General features: G+C 45.1%; 1 protein-coding gene across 1 annotated transcript in view; it reads right to left on the bottom strand.

Moving 5' to 3' along the window:
• Positions 1 to 17,204, bottom strand: part of LOC311138366 (membrane-associated guanylate kinase, WW and PDZ domain-containing protein 1-like) — a gene marked incomplete at its 5' end in the record, with an annotated part of 194,733 nt that overhangs the window by 94,276 nt on the left and 83,253 nt on the right. Inside the window, one exon of the mRNA XM_084173027.1 lies at positions 2,233 to 2,349. Within this exon, the coding sequence (XP_084029153.1) occupies positions 2,233 to 2,349 (117 nt within the window). The remainder of the gene's footprint in view (positions 1 to 2,232; positions 2,350 to 17,204) is intronic.

The following is a 17,204-nucleotide window of genomic DNA, read 5'->3' as shown; positions in this document are numbered from 1 at the left end:
AGGGCTTTGTGATGGCCACTCCAATACCTGGACTTTGTTGTCCTTAAGCCATTTTGCCACAACTTTGGAAGTATGCTTGGGGTCATTGTCCATTTGGAAGACCCATTTGCGACCAAGCTTTAACTTCCTGACTGATGTCTTGAGATGTTGCTTCAATATATCCACATAATTTTCCTTCCTATGCCAACTATTTTGTGAAGTGCACCAGTCCCTCCTGCAGCAAAGCACCCCCACAGCATGATGCTGCCACCCCCGTGCTTCACGGTTGGGTTGGTGTTCTTCGGTTTGCAAGCCCCTTTTTCCTCCAAACATAACGATGGTCATTATGGCCAAACAGTTCTATTTTTGTTTCATCAAACCAGAGGACATTTCTCCAAAAAGTACGATCTTTGTCCCCATGTGCAGTTGCAAACCGTAGTCTGGCTTTTTTATGGCGGTTTTGGAGCAGTTGCTTCTTCCTTGCTGAGCGGCCTTTCAGGTTATGTCGATATAGGACTCGTTTTACTGTGGATATAGATACTTTTGTACCTTTCTCCTCCAGCATCTTCACAAGGTCCTTTGCTGTTGTTCTGGGATTGATTTGCACTTTTCGCACCAAAGTACATTCATCTCTAGGAGACAGAACACGTCTCCTTCCTGAGCGGTATGACGGCTGCGTGGTCCCATGGTGTTTATAATTGCGTACTATTGTTTGTACAGATGAACGTGGTACCTTCAGGCGTTTGGAAATTACTCCCAAGGATGAACCAGACTGGAGGTCTACCATTTATTTTCTGAGGTCTTGGCGGATTTATTTTGATTTTCCCATGATGTCAAGCAAAGAGGCACTGAGTTTGAAGGTAGGCCTTGAAATATATCCACAAGTACACCTCCAATTGACTCAAATGATGTCAATTAGCCTATCAGAATCTTCTAAAGCCATGACATCATTTTCTGGAATTTTCCAAGCTGTTTAAAGGCACAGTCAACTTAGTGTATGTAAACTTCTGACCCACTGGAATTGTGATACCGTTAATTATAAGTGAAATAATCTGTCTGTAAACAATTGTTGGGAAAATTACTTGTGTCATGCACAAAGTAGATGTCCTAACCGACTTCTTTGTTAACAAGACATTTGTGGAGTGGTTGAAAAACGAGTTTTAATGACTCCAACCTAAGTGTATGTAAACTTCCGACTTCAACTGTATATCCTAAAAATAACCCATTCTATTCCCCTATGTTATGTGTATGACTGCACAGTCTCCTAGTCTCACCGGTTGATCTCGCTTCTTTTCTCTCTCTCTGTCTGTCTGTCATGGCTAGCACATTATCACCAGGGAATTCCATCTCCAGTATCAGGAGGATGATAATCGAAGCTGCTGTAAAGGGATTGGTCCACACAGCTGGATTTAGGATCCACCTGGGAATGGGGAGAACAGGCGAGGGCATCCATCTATCTCTCTGGCCACAGAGAGGAGAGGAGTGAATATTGATCACATCCATCTCTACTGCAGTCCCCCCACATCACTGGGAAATGCCCCAGCATGGCCCAGTGTTGTTAGGACCTCTCCACATTATAGACACTGGGAAATATGATGAAGCCAAAAGGTACCTCTGGATTTCCTATACACAATCTATACAGGACAACTAGTCCACAGAAAACATGTCCAAATCCTTGGACATCATGTAACGTACTGTACATCATGAGAAGAAATAGGAGTGAAGATGGGCGTGAGGTTCTGATCAAGATGTAGTGTGTTTAATCACTCTGTCTATTAATCGAGCGGCACGAAAGCCTCCAGGCCTATCAACCATGGAATGCGCTGGACCTTCTCACTCTAATCAAATAGTATTGGGAAACGTAAATATCTGTCTGATTGAATGGTAAAGAGGATTGAGAGCATCAGCTTCATAGTCATCTGGTTCCAATCATCAGTGGGAGGAGGAGACCATCTACTGCTGTCTGTGTGTTGTCCAGTGCTCACGACTCGCATAGTATTCTGAGTATCTGTATCTCTGAGGGGCAAGAGGCTCCATAAAAACCAGACAACCCATTTGACCATTCAGATAACACAGAGACATACAGCAACATGAGAGTGACTAGCCATAACCACCAATGTCCAGTGTGAAGCTTCACTAAACAGCACAGAGTCCTTGCAAAGCTACAAACCAGCACAGTAAACCAATGACACAAAGATTAGGAGGAAGAAGATGACGATGAGGAGGAGAACTTAAAGGGTGTGAGCTACTCACAAGGCACGGCATGGCGGTAGAGGTTGTCTCGAATGGTCTGCTGCAGCTCGTGGTCCGGGGAGGACTTCTGGAAGCGCTGGCTCAGATAGTGCTTCAGGTCCTTATTCAGCTTGGTTCCTGTAGGCAGCCAGACAAACAGGAAGACATGTGTTAACTACATCACAACACGGACGCCCCGACTGTACATAACAGCAAATCCAAACAACATGGCTGCCATGCATTTCGAGAGCACACAACTCTCACAGTCCATTTCATTACGTCCATAGAAACCAGGGGAGAACGACTGCCTCCTCTCATTGAAGCCACGGAAGGTCAAGGCCGACCGCGGTACTGCAGACATTGTTAGCAGAAAACAGGATCCCTCATTATAGTGAATGGAAAAATAGCAATCATCGTGGTCAAGTTTTGTGAAGCAGCTCAAACTGTGCATTTTATGTCTCCATGAAACGCCATCTTAACCTACTTCATTTGGCTTCAATGCGCTATTGAGTCTTTAAATAGGAATGAATGGTGTCACGTGATCTATGGCTTTGTCTATTCATATATACAGTCATTGATAGAAACACACCAGTCGGACATGAATAGGCATAATATAACTGAGTAGACAGCTCTCTCTCCCCCTCTCCCTCCCCTGCAAACCTTCCATTGTCACTCGGAGGGGTACCTGGCTAGCTCCCTCTCTCCCAGATCGTAGACAGTCAGTCCTGTAGTGCCAGTGCTGCCTGGTGGCTCAGCCCCCTCCCACTGCTATGCCATCTGTCTCTCAGACACACAGTGGGAAGACTAACTGGTAGCCGCTAACACAGTGCTAGTGGCAGAGAGAGAGGTGCCAAACGCTTTCCTGTTGACACATCACACTGACACGGACTGGGAGAGCCCACTGTATATCAATGCCAGTCAGCACATTCTCACATGCAGGGTAATTTTCACACAACATTTACAGAGCCAGCCTACTATCTCAGAACTAAGGTTATTTACACACATACTAAGATACAGTATATGCTATGATTTAATCACCATTTACATGCCAGTACCTTCTGCAATGGACCCAAGTTTTCTACAGTGCATTTCTGTATAGTGTGGTGCAATAATGATCCATTGAGCTCAATGACCATAACTTATTATATTTCTGTGCTTCTGTAATCTGTATGATGTAACACCCCTCTGTGTGATTGACAGATACATTCCAACCACTATCTCTGAGCCTGTTTTTGGCCAACTCGGGCAAACAGGCTGCTGGCGAATTAAAAGCACCAGATTGTGTTGCCATGGAAACAGTGTGTGTGTGCACCACTGTGTAGGACTACTCTGCTGGTAAATAAAGCCAGAGACCTCTAATAAGATGATTGAGGCAGCTAGCCTAGCTAGTGCAGGCAGACTAGTACACTGTTCTGTGTGTACTGCAATGAAGGCTACTGCTCTGCTCTCAGCCATCCAGACATGTGAGGCTCTTCCCCGCTGTGCCAGACCAGACAGACACCTGTCAACAGTGCCTCCTCCACAGTGAAAAGTTAATGGCCATTCCTCAAACTAATTCTGTTCCTCTCTGTCCTCTGGCTTTTTGGCCCAGCCACTGGAATTGATTTGAGATGTGTCTCTGCATGAATGATTCTGTCCCTTTGAAAACCTCCTACAGCTGTGTGTGTGTGTGTGTGTGTGTGTGTGTGTGTGTGTGTGTGTGTGTGTGTGTGTGTTGTGCATGCCATAAGCATTCTATACACTGCCTTTGGAAAGTATTCAGACCACTTGACTTTCCCACATTTTGTTACGTTACCGCCTTATTATAATTATTATAAAAAATAAAAATAAATCCTCTGCAATCTACACACAATACCCCATAACGACAAGGCAAAAACAGGTTTGTAGAAATTTTTGCAAATATATTAAAGTAAAAAAACGGAAATACCTTGTTTATATAAGTATTCAGACCCTTTGCTATGAGACTCGCAATTGAGCTCAGCTGCATCCTGTTTCCATTGATCATCCTTGAGATGTTTCCACAACTTGAATGGAGTCCACCTTTGGTAAATTCAATTGATTGGACATGATTTGGAAAGGCACACACCTGTCTATATAAGGTCCCATAGTTGACAGTACATGTCAGAGCAAAAACCAAGCCATGAGGTCGAAGGAATTGTCCGTAGAGCTCCGAGACAGGATTGTCTCGAGGCACAGATCTGGGGAACGGTACCAAAAAATGTCTGCAGCATTGAAGGTCCCCAAGAACACAGTGGCCTCCATCATTCTTAAATGGAAGAAGATTGGAACAACCAAGATTCTTCCTAGAGCTGGCCGCCTGGCCAAATTGACCAATCGGGGGAGAAGGGCCTTGGTCAGGGAGGTGACCGAGAACCCAATGGTCACTCTGACAGAGCTCCGGAGTTCCTCTGTGGAGATGGGAGAACCTTCCAGAAGGACAACCATCTCTGCGCAGCACTCCATCAATCAGGCCTTTATGGTAGAGTGGCCAGATGGAAGCCACTCTTCAATAAAAGGCACATGACAGCCCGCTTGGAGTTTGCCAAAAGGCACCTAAAGACTCTCAGACCATGAGAAACAAGATTCTCTGGTCTGATGAAACCAAGATTCAACTCTTTGGCTTGAATGCCAAGCGTCACGTCTGGAGGAAACCTGGCACCATCCCTACGGTGAAGCATGGTGGTGGCAGCATCATGCTGTGGGGATGTTTTTCAGCGGCAGGGACTGGGAGACTAGTCAGGATCGAGGCAAAGATGAACGGAGCAAAGTACAGAGAGATCCTTGATGAAAACCTGCTCCAGAGCGCTAAGGACCTCAGACTGGGGCGAAGGTTCAGCTTCCAACAGGTCAACGACCCTAAGCACACAGCCAAGACAACACAGGAGTGGCTTCGGGACAAGTCTCTGAATGTCCTTGAGTGGCCCAGCCAGAGCCTGGACTTGAACCTGATTGAACATCTCTGGAGAGACCTGAAAATAGCTGTGCAGCAACGCTCCCCATCCAACCTGACAGAGCTTGAGAGGATCTGCAGAGAAGAATGGGAGAAACTCCCCAAATACAGGTGTGCCAAGCTTATAGTGTCATACCCAAGAAGACTCAATGCTGTAATCGCTGCCAAAGGTGCTTCAACAAAGTACTAAGCAAAGGGTCTGAATACTTATGTAAATTTGATATTTCCGTTTTTTTATTTTTTATAAATTAGCAAAGGTTTCTAAAAACCTGTTTTTGCTTTGTCATTATGGGGTATTGTGTGTAGATTGATGAGGGGAAAAAACGATTTAATCAATTTTAGAATAAAGCTGTAACGTAACTAAAAAAGTCAAGGGGTCTGAATACCTTCCGAAGGCTCTGTAGGGGTCAATTCTGGCTTTGGTCCTCCCTCTCCCATCCAGGAATATCATTGTGTCTTAGTATTTAGTATTTTATTAGGATCCCCATTAGTGACTGCTAAAGCAGCAACTGCTCTTCCTGGGGTTCACACTTAATGTCTTGATCCCTAAACAGTTTACCAGCCATTATTCAGACCAATGGAGAGTCTCAGACACGCACACACAGCTAGCATGCCAGCCTGCCCATCTGACCACGTCTGAGCCTTGGGCAATCACCACCATCAGCCCTCCAAGATCTAACCAACAGGAGACATACCAGGGCTAGGGAGGAGAGGAGGGGAGGCTCAAGGGGTAAAGGTGGACAAGGCAGAAGGGGAGCTACTGTGAAACAGTGGGCAGATTAAAGATAGAATATTGAGTAATCCAGTAGTGTTGCAGTATGATAAGACTTGTAACAGAGGGCTAAAAGTGGAGATCTGTCTGGTGAATCACTGCCTCCAGTAACCTCCAGTAGCCATTACATAACAACTCATTGAGTTCTACATCTCCCATCCTCTCGCAGGAGGGGATTGACAGTCTAACCTGATGGAAAATCCAATCAAATGTATTTGTTACATGCGCAGAATACAACAAGTGTAGACATTACAGTAAACGGCTCACTCACATGCAGTTTCCCAACGATGCAGAGTTAAATAATAATTTTAAAAAACAAGAAAGAAAGAAAACACACAAGAATAAGCTATAAACAAGGAGTACCAATACCGCATCAATGTGCAGGAATTCGTGGTAATTGAGGTAGATACAGTATGTACATGTAGGCAGGGGTAAAGTGACTAAGCATCAGGATATACAGTGAGGGAAAAAAGTATTTGATCCCCTGCTGATTTTGTACGTTTTCCCACTGACAAAGAAATGATCAGTCTATAATTTTAATGGTAGGTCTATTTGAACAGTGAGAGACAGAATAACAACAAAAAAATCCAGAAAAACGCATGTCAAAAATGTTATAAATTGATTTGCATTTTAATGAGGGAAATAAGTATTTGACCCCCTCTCAATCAGAAAGATTTCTGGCTCCCAGGTGTCTTTTATACAAGTAACGAGCTGAGATTAGGAGCACACTCTTAAAGGGAGTGCTCCTAATCTCAGTTTGTTACCTGTATAAAAGACACCTGTCCACAGAAGCAATCAATCAGATTCCAAACTCTCCACCATGGCCAAGACCAAAGAGCTCTCCAAGGATATCAGGGACAAGATTGTAGACCTACACAAGGCTGGAATGGGCTACAAGACCATCGCCAAGCAGCTTGGTGAGAAGATGACAACAAATGGAAGAAACACAAAAGAACTGTCAATCTCCTTCGGCCTGGGGCTCCATGCAAGATCTCACCTCGTGGAGTTGCAATGATCATGAGAACGGTGAGGAATCAGCCCATAACTACACGGGAGGATCTTGTCAATGATCTCAAGGCAGCTGGGATCATAGTCACCAAGAAAACAATTGGTAACACACTACGCCGTGAAGTACTGAAATCCTGCAGCGCCCGCAAGGTCCCCCTGCTCAAGAAAGCACATATACAGGGCTGTCTGAAGTTTGCCAATGAACATCTGACTCAGAGGAGAACTGCGTGAAAGTGTTGTGGTCAGATGAGACCAAAATGGAGCTCTTTGGCATCAACTCAACTCGCCGTGTATGGAGGAGGAGGAATGCTGCCTATGACCCCAAGAACACCATCCCCACCGTCAAACATGGAGGTGGAAACATTATGCTTTGGGGGTGTTTTTCTGCTAAGGGGACAGGACAACTTCACCGCATCAAAGGGACGATGGACGGGGCCATGTACCGTCAAATCTTGGGTGAGAACCTCCTTCCCTCAGCAAGGGCATTGATAATGGGTCGTGGATCGGTATTCCGGCATGACAATGACCCAAAACACACGACCAAGGCAACAAAGGAGTGGCTCAAGAAGAAACACATTAAGGTCCTGGAGTGGCCTAGCCAGTCTCCAGACCTTAATCCCATAGAAAATCTGTGGAGGGAGCTGAAGGTTCGAGTTGCCAAACGTCAGCCTCGAAACCTTAATGACTTGGAGAAGATCTGCAAAGAGGAGTGGGACAAAATCCCTCCTGAGATGTGTGCAAACCTGGTGGCCAACTACAAGAAACATCTGACCTCTGTGATTGCCAACAAGGGTTTTGCCACCAAGTACTAAATCATGTTTTGCAGAGGGGTCAAATACTTATTTCCCTCATTAAAATGCAAATCAATTGATAACATTTTTGACATGCGTTTTTCTGGATTTTTTTGTTGTTATTCTGTCTCTCACTGTTCAAATAAACCTACCATTAAAATTATAGACTGATCATGTCTTTGTCAGTGGGCAAACGTACAAAATCAGCAGGGGATCAAATACTTTTTTCCCTCACTGTATAAACAAGACAGGACTGAATGCTTGCGATGACACAGGCCCTTTAGACTGAAGTTTGATTTGCTAATTGATACCTACTGTACAAGGGCAGGCAATCACTTAGAAACATGCCAAAGGCCCACAGAAGGGTCATCCATCCATCCTACTGCAGCACTCGGTGCACTGTGGTGTGCAATCACTGATTGATGACTGATACTGACTGGAGAGGATATCAAACAGCAAACAGGAGCACAGACAAACATATACAGTGGGGAGAACAAGTATTTGATACACTGCCAATTTTGCAGGTTTTCCTACTTACAAAGCATGTAGAGGTCTGTCATTTTTTATCATAGGTACACTTCAACTGTGAGAGACGGAATCTAAAACAAACATCCAGAAAATCACATTGTATGATTTTTAAGTAATTCATTTGCATTTTATTGCATGACATAAGTATTTGATCACCTACCAACCAGTAAGAATTCCGGCTCTCACAGACCTGTTAGTTTTTCTTTAAGAAGCCCTCCTGTTCTCCACTCATTACCTGTATTAACTGCACCTGTCCACACACTCAATCAAACAAACTCCAACCTCTCCACAATGGCCAAGACCAGAGAGCTGTGAAAGGACATCAGGGATAAAATTGTAGACCTGCACAAGGCTGGGATGGGCTACAGGACAATAGGCAAGCAGCTTGGTGAGAAGGCAACAACTGTTGGCACAATTATTAGAAAATGGAAGAAGTTCAAGATGACGGTCAATCACCCTCGGTCTGGGGCTCCATGCAAGATCTCACCTCGTGGGGCATCAATGATCATGAGGAAGGTGAGGGATCTGCCCGGAACTACACGGCAGGACCTGGTCAATGACCTGAAGAGAGCTGGGACCACAGTCTCAAAGAAAACCAATAGTAACACACTACGCCGTCATGGATTAAAATCCTGCAGCGCACGCAAGGTCCCCCTGCTCAAGCCAGCGCATGTCCAGGCCTGTCTGAAGTTTGCCAATGACCATCTGGATGATCCAGAGGAGGAATGGGAGAAGGTCATGTGGTCTGATGAGACAAAAATATAGTTTTTTGGTCTAAACTCCACTCACAGTGTTTGGAGGAAGAAGAAGGATGAGTACAACCCCAAGAACACCATCCCAACCGTGAAGCATGGAGGTGGAAACACCATTCTTTGGGGATGCTTTTCTGCAAAGGGGACAGGACGACTGCACCGTATTGAGGGGAGGATGGATGGGGCCATGTATCGCGAGATCTTGGCCAACAACCTCCTTCCCTCAGTAAGAGCATTGAAGATGGGTCGTGGCTGGGTCTTCCAGCATGACAACGACTTGAAACACACAGCCAGGGCAACTAAGGAGTGGCTCCGTAAGAAGCATCTCAAGGTCCTGGAGTGGCCTAGCCAGTCTCCAGACCTGAACCCAATAGAAAATCTTTGGAGGGAGCTGAAAGTCCGTATTGCCCAGCGACAGCCCCGAAACCTGAAGGATCTGGATAAGGTCTGTATGGAGGAGTGGGCCAAAATCCCTGCTGCAGTGTGTGCAAATCTGGTCAAGACCTACAGGTAACGTATGATCTCTGTAATTGCAAACAAAGGTTTCTGTACCAAATATTAAGTTCTGCTTTTCTGATGTATCAAATACTTATGTCATGCAATAAAATGCAAATTAATTACTTAAAAATCATACAATGTGATTTTTTGGATTTTTGTTTTAGATTCCGTCTCTCACAGTTGAAGTGTACCTATGATAAGAATTACAGACCTCTACATGCTTTGTAAGTAGGAAAACCTGCAAAATTGGCAGTGTATCAAATACTTGTTCTCCCCACTGTACACACTCAACACACTGTGTACACGGCACACACACACACACACACACACACACACACACCTCTAATAAGTGCTTGTTCAGCTGACTTAATGAGTCATTGACCACAGATAGCCCAGTGTGAGATGAAAGGTTGCATCATCTCCTTGAGCTAATCATTTGAACTACTTCAACTGAAATCAATTTTACCTCATTTCTACCAGCATGTCACCTGTGCAAGTAAAGGCGAAAAAACTATAGATCACCTTTATTCCACACATACAAAGCTCTCCCTCTTCTCCATTTGGCAAATCTGACCATAACTCGATCTTCCTGATTCCTGCTGGGTTGGGTTGGGGTAAGGGAGGGGTAGAAGGATTACTTTATCCTATCCCAGGTATTCCTTAAAGAGGTGGGGTTTCAAATGTCTCCGGAAGGTGGCGAGTGACTCCGCTGTCCTGGATTTGAGGCTAGCAACACTGAACTATGCATGAGAGAACAAGGTATTCCAGACAACTGTGTGATCACGCTCTCCATAACCGATGTGAGTAAGACGGATTAGCAGGATGCGTACTCCGAGCATGCGCTGACCAGCTGGCAAGTGTCTTGACTGACATTTTCAACCTCTCCCTGACCCAGTCTGTAATACCTACAGTCGTGGTCAAAAGTTTTGAGAATGACACAAGTATTGGTCTTCACAAAGTTCGCTGCTTCAGTGTTATGAGATATTTTTGTCAGATGTTACTATGGTATACTGAAGTATAATTACAAGCATTCCATAAGTGTCAAAGGCTTTTATTGACAATTACATTAAGTTTATGCAAAGAGTCAATATTTGCAGTGTTGACCCTTATTTTTCAAGAACTCTGCAATCCACCCTGGCATGCTGTCAATTAACTTCTGGGCCACATCCTGACTGATGGCAGCCCATTATTGCATAATCAATGCTTGGAGTTTGTCAGAATTTGTGGGTTTTTGTTTGTCCACCCGCCTCTTGAGGATCGACCACAAGTTCTCAATGGGATTAAGGTCTGGGGAGTTTCCTGGCCATGGACCCAAAATGTCGATGTTTTGTTCCCCGAGTCACTTAGTTATCACTTTTGCCTTATGGCAAGGTGCTCCATCATGCTGGAAAAGGCATTGGTCGTCACCAAATTGTTCTTGGATGGTTGGGAGAAGTTGCTCTCGGAGGATGTGTTGGTACCATTCTTTATTCATGGCTGTGTTCTTAGGCAAAATTGTGAGTGAGCCCACTCCCTTGGCTGAGAAGCAACCCCACACATGAATGGTCTCAGGATGCTTTACTGTTGGCATGACACAGGACTGATGGTAGCGCTCACCTTGTCTTCTCCGGACAAGGTGTTTTCCGGATGCCCCAAACAATCGGAAAGGGGATTCATCAGAGAAAATGACTTTACCCCAGTCCTCAGCAGTCCAATCCCTGTACCTTTTGCAGAATATCAGTCTGTCCCTGATGTTTTTCCTGGAGAGAAGTGGCTTCTTTGTTGCCCTTCTTGACACCAGGCCATCCTCCAAAAGTCTTCGCCTCACTGTGCGTGCAGATGCACTCGCACCTGCCTGCTGCCATTCCTGAGCAAGCTCTGCACTGGTGGTGCCCCGATCCCGCAGCTGAATCAACTTTAGCAGACAGTCCTGGAGCTTGCTGGACTTTCTTGGGCGCCCTGACGCCTTCTTCACAACAATTGAACCTCTCTCCTTGAAGTTCTTGATGATCCGATAAATGGTTGATTTAGGTGCAATCTTACTAGCAGCAATATCCTTGCCTGTGAAGCCCTTTTGTGCAAAGCAATGATGACGGCACGTGTATCCTTTCAGGTAACCATTGTTAACAGAGGAAGAACAATTATTTGAAGCACCACCCTCCTTTTAAAGCTTCCAGTCTGTTATTCTAACTCAGCCTTGTCCTCATCAACACTCTCACCTGTGTTAAAGAGAGAATCACTGACATGATGGCAGCTGGTCCTTTTGTGGCAGGGCTGAAATGCAGTGGAAATGTGTTTTGGGGATTAAGTTCAGTTTCATGGCAAAGAGGGACTTTGCAATTAATTGCAATTCATCTGATCAGTCTTCATGACATTCTGGAGTATATGCAAATTGCCATCATCAAAACTGAGGCAGCAGACTTTGTGAAAATTAGTATGTGTGTCATTCTCAAAACTTTTGACCACGACTGTACATGTTTCAAGCAGACCAACATAGTTCCTGTGCCCAAGAATGCCAAGGTAACCTGTCTAAATGACTACCGTCACATAGCATTCACATCTGTAGCCATGAAATACTGGTCATGGCTCACATCAACACAATCATCCCAAACACCCTGGACCCACTCCAATTAGCATACCGCCCCAACAGATCAACAGATGACACAATCTCTATTGCACTCCACACTGCACTTTCCCACCTAGACAAAAAGAACACTGACGTGAGAATGCTGTTCATTGATTGCAGCTCAGCGTTTAACACATTTACATTACATTTTAGTCATTTAGCAGACGCTCTTATCCAGAGCGACTTACAGGAGCAATTAGGGTTAAGTGCCTTGCTCAAGGGCACATTTACGTCATTTAGCAGACACTCTTATCCAGAGCGACTCACAAATTGGTGCATTCACCCTATAGCCAGTGGGATAACCACTTTACAATTTTGTGGGGGGGGGGGGGGGGGTAGAAGGATTACTTTATCCTATCCCAGGTATTCCTTAAAGAGGTGGGGTTTCAAATGTCTCCGGAAGGTGGTGAGTGACTCCGCTGTCCTGGCGTCGTGAGGGAGCTTGTTCCACCATTGGGGTGCCAGAGCAGCGAACAGTTTTGACTGGGCTGAGCGGGAACTATGCTTCCGCAGAGGAAGGGGAGCCAGCAGGCCAGAGGTGGATGAACGCAATGCCCTCGTTTGGGTGTAGGGACTGATCAGAGCCCGAAGGTACAGAGGTGCCGTTCCCCTCACTGCTCCATAGGCAAGCACCATGGTCTTGTAACGGATGCGAGCTTCAACTGGAAGCCAGTGGAGTGTGCGGAGGAGGGGGGTGACGTGAGAGAACTTGGGAAGGTTGAACACCAGACGGGCTGCGGCATTCTGGATGAGTTGTAGGGGTTTAATGGCACAGGCAGGGAGGCCAGCCAACAGCGAGTTGCAGTAGTCCAGACGGGAGATGACAAGTGCCTGGATTAGGACCTGTGCCGCTTCCTGTGTAAGGCAGGGTCGTACTCTCCGAATGTTGTAGAGCATGAACCTGCAGGAGCGGGTCACCGCCTTGATGTTAGCGGAGAACGACAGGGTGTTGTCCAGGGTCACCATAGTGCCCTCTAAACACCATAGTGCCCTCTAAACTCATCACTAAACTAAGGATCCTGGGATTAAACAGCTCCCTCTGCAACTGGATCCTGGAATTCCTGTCGAGCCACCCCCAGGTGGTGAGGGTAGGCAACAACACGTCCGACATGCTGACCCTCAACACAGAGGCCCCTCAGGGGTGCGTGCTTAGTCCTCTCCTGTACTCCCTGTTCACCCGTGACTACGTAGCTGCACACAACTCCAACACCATCATTAAGTTTGCCGACGACACGACGGTGGTAGGCCTGATCACCGACGACGATGAGACAGCCAACAGGGAGGAGGTCAGAGATCTGGCAGTGTGGTGACAGGACAACAACCTATCCCTCAACATCAGCAAGACAAAGGAGCTGATCGTGGACTACAGGAAACGGAGGGCCGAGCACACCCCCATCCACATTGACGGGGCTGAGTGGAGCAGTTCCAGAGCTTCAAGTTCCTTGGTGTCACTAAGGAATTATCATGGTCCACACACACCAACACAGTCATGAAGAGGGCACGACAACGCCTATTCCACCTCAGGAGGCTAAAAAGATTTGCATGGGCCCTCAGATCCTCAAAAAGTTCTACAGCTGCAACATCGAGAGCATCTTGACTGGCTGCATTACCCCTTGGTATGGCAACTGCTTGGCATTCAACCGTAAGGCGCTACAGAGGGTAGTGCATACTGCCCAGTACATCACTGGGGCCGAGCTCCCTGCCTTCCAGGACCTCTATACCAGACGGTGTCAGAGGAAGGCCCTAAAAATCGTCAAAGACTCTAGCCACCCAAGTCATAGACTGTTCTCTCTGCTACCGCACGGCATGCGGTACCGATGCACCAAGTCTGGAACCAACAGGACCCTGAACAGCTTCTACCCCCAAGCCAAAAGACTGCTAAATATTTGTTGTTGTTTTTATTTTTTTGGGGGGTAGATCAGCTTTAATATTGCAGATAGATCCACTTCCATCAGTGTAATTGTCTGCATCACTTCCAATCCCCCATATGTTTTTTTTCTCGCAAATATATACAGTGGGGGAAAAAAGTATTTAGTCAGCCACCAATTGTGCAAGTTCTCCCACTTAAAAAGATGAGAGAGGCCTGTAATTTTCATCATAGGTACACGTCAACTATGACAGACAAATTGAGGAAAAAAAATCCAGAAAATCACATTGTAGGATTTTTAATGAATTTATTTGCAAATTATGGTGGAAAATAAGTATTTGGTCACCTACAAACAAGCAAGATTTCTGGCTCTCACAGACCTGTAAGAGGCTCCTCTGTCCTCCACTCGTTACCTGTATTAATGGCACCTGTTTGAACTTGTTATCAGTATAAAATACACCTGTCCACAACCTCAAACAGTCACACTCCAAACTCCACTATGGCCAAGACCAAAGAGCTGTCAAAGGACACCAGAAACAAAATTGTAGACCTGCACCAGGCTGGGAAGACTGAATCTGCAATAGGTAAGCAGCTTGGTTTGAAGAAATCAACTGTGGGAGCAATTATTAGGAAATGGAAGACATACAAGACCACTGATAATCTCCCTCGATCTGGGGCTCCACGCAAGTTCTCACCCCGTGGGGTCAAAATGATCACAAGAACGGTGAGCAAAAATCCCAGAACCACACGGGGGGACCTAGTGAATGACCTGCAGAGAGCTGGGACCAAAGTAACAAAGCCTACCATCAGTAACACACTACGCCGCCAGGGACTCAAATCCTGCAGTGCCAGACGTGTCCCCCTGCTTAAGCCAGTACATGTCCAGGCCCGTCTGAAGTTTGCTAAAATGCATTTGGATGATCCAGAAGAGGATTGGGAGAATGTCATATGGTCAGATGAAACCAAAATATAACTTTTTGGTAAAAACTCAACTCGTCGTGTTTGGAGGACAAAGAATGCTGAGTTGCATCCAAAGAACACCATACCTACTGTGAAGCATGGGGGTGGAAACATCATGCTTTGGGGCTGTTTTTCTGCAAAGGGACCAGGACGACTGATCCGTGTAAAGAAAAGAATGAATGGGGCCATGTATCATGAGATTTTGAGTGAAAACCTCCTTCCATCAGCAAGGGCATTGAAGATGAAACGTGGCTGGGTCTTTCAGCATGACAATGATCCCAAACACACCGCCCAGGCAACGAAGGAGTGGCTTCGTAAGAAGCATTTCAAGGTCCTGGAGTGGCCTAGCCAGTCTCCAGATCTCAACCCCATAGAAAATCTTTGGAGGGAGTTGAAAGTATGTGTTGCCCAGCGACAGCCCCAAAACATCACTGCTCTAGAGGAGATCTGCATGGAGGAATGGGCCAAAATACCAGCAACAGTGTGTGAAAACCTTGTGAAGACTTACAGAAAACGTTTGACCTGTGTCATTGCCAACAAAGGGTATATAACAAAGTATTGAGAAACTTTTGTTATTGACCAAATACTTATTTTCCACCATAATTTGCAAATAAATTCATTAAAAATCCTACAATGTGATTTTCTGGATTTTTTATTTTTATTTTGTCTGTCATAGTTGACGTGTACCTATGATGGAAATTACAGGCCTCTCTCATCTTTTTAAGTGGGAGAACTTGCACAATTGGTGGCTGACTAAATACTTTTTTCCCCGACTGTATACACACATACATATACACATACATACATACATATAAATACATACACATATCCTTTTTTAAAATATATTTCCCATTATTACTTTCCAACCCCACCACCCCTTCCTTCATTTGAGTAAACTAGTGAACAACAATGCTTAGGCCTCTACTTCGAGCTTATACATACTATATACATTTTATGGACACAGTCAATTTTACAATAATTATATTTTGTTTGTTTTTACTCATACTTCCTCTACCCTCAACCCTCATTTTCATGATGTCCATCCGGTTTGCTTCTACAGTGAGGGAAAAAAGTATTTGATCCCCTGCTGATTTTGTACGTTTGCCCACTGACAAAAACATGATCAGTCTATAATTTTAATGGTAGGTTTATTTGAACAGTGAAAGACAGAATAACAACAAAAAAATCCAGAAAAACGCATGTCAAAAATGTTATAAATTGATTTGCATTTTAATGAGGGAAATAAGTATTTGACCCCTCTGCAAAACATTACTTAGTACTTGGTGGCAAAACCCTTTTTGGCAATTACAGAGGTCAGACGTTTCTTGTAGTTGGCCACCAGGTTTGCACACATCTCAGGAGGGATTTTGTCCCACTACTCTTTGCAGATCTTCTCCAAGTCATTAAGGTTTCGAGGCTGACGTTTGGCAACTCGAACCTTCAGCACCCTCCACAGATTTTCTATGGGATTAAGGTCTGGAGACTGGCTAGGCCACTCCACTCCTTTGTTGCCTTGGCCGTGTGTTTTGGGTCATTGTCATGCTGGAATACCCATCCATGACCCATTTTCAATGCCCTGGCTGAGGGAAGGAGGTTCTCACCCAAGATTTCTCATCACTCCACTTGTCATGTTTTGTCTTGTCAATCACACACACCTGGTGCTCATTCCCCTAATTAGTATGTGTATAAGTGTTCCCTCTGTTCCCCTTGTCTTTGTGAGTGATTGTTTCATTGTGAGAGCGGTTGTTATTGCCAAGGTGGATTATTTCCCTTGTGATAGTTACGTATTGACTCTGGGTGCGTTTTATTTATGTAAACGGAATAAACTCTGAACTTCGGTGTTTGACCTCCTGCGCCTCTTCATTCACACCTCATCACACCTACTCACTTTATCCCTATGTACATACATGTATCTACCTCAATTACCTTATACCCCTGCACATCGACTTGGTACTGGTACCTGTGTATATAGCCAAGTTATTGTTACTCATTGTGTATTCCTCGTGTTCTTATTTTCCCCAAAAAAAATTATATCTGCATTGTTGGGAAGGGCCCATAAGTAAGCAATTCACTGTTAGTCTATACCTGTTGTTAATGAAGCATGTGACTGACAAATACAATTTGATTTGATTTGACTAATGGCCTAAATAATTATCCTACTGCTAGAAGACAAGGGCAGCCAGCATCTTTTAGAGTATGTATCTCAGCTGGGAGGAACAGTCCATTGGCATCACTACATTATAGTAGGACAGAACAGTCTGT

The sequence above is a fragment of the Coregonus lavaretus genome (assembly GCF_964263955.1).
Source record: "Coregonus lavaretus genome assembly, chromosome: 12".
NCBI classification, from domain to species: Eukaryota; Metazoa; Chordata; class Actinopteri; order Salmoniformes; family Salmonidae; genus Coregonus; species Coregonus lavaretus.
Note: the sequence above shows the minus strand (reverse complement) of the source record. Positions and strands in the feature narration are given on the sequence as shown.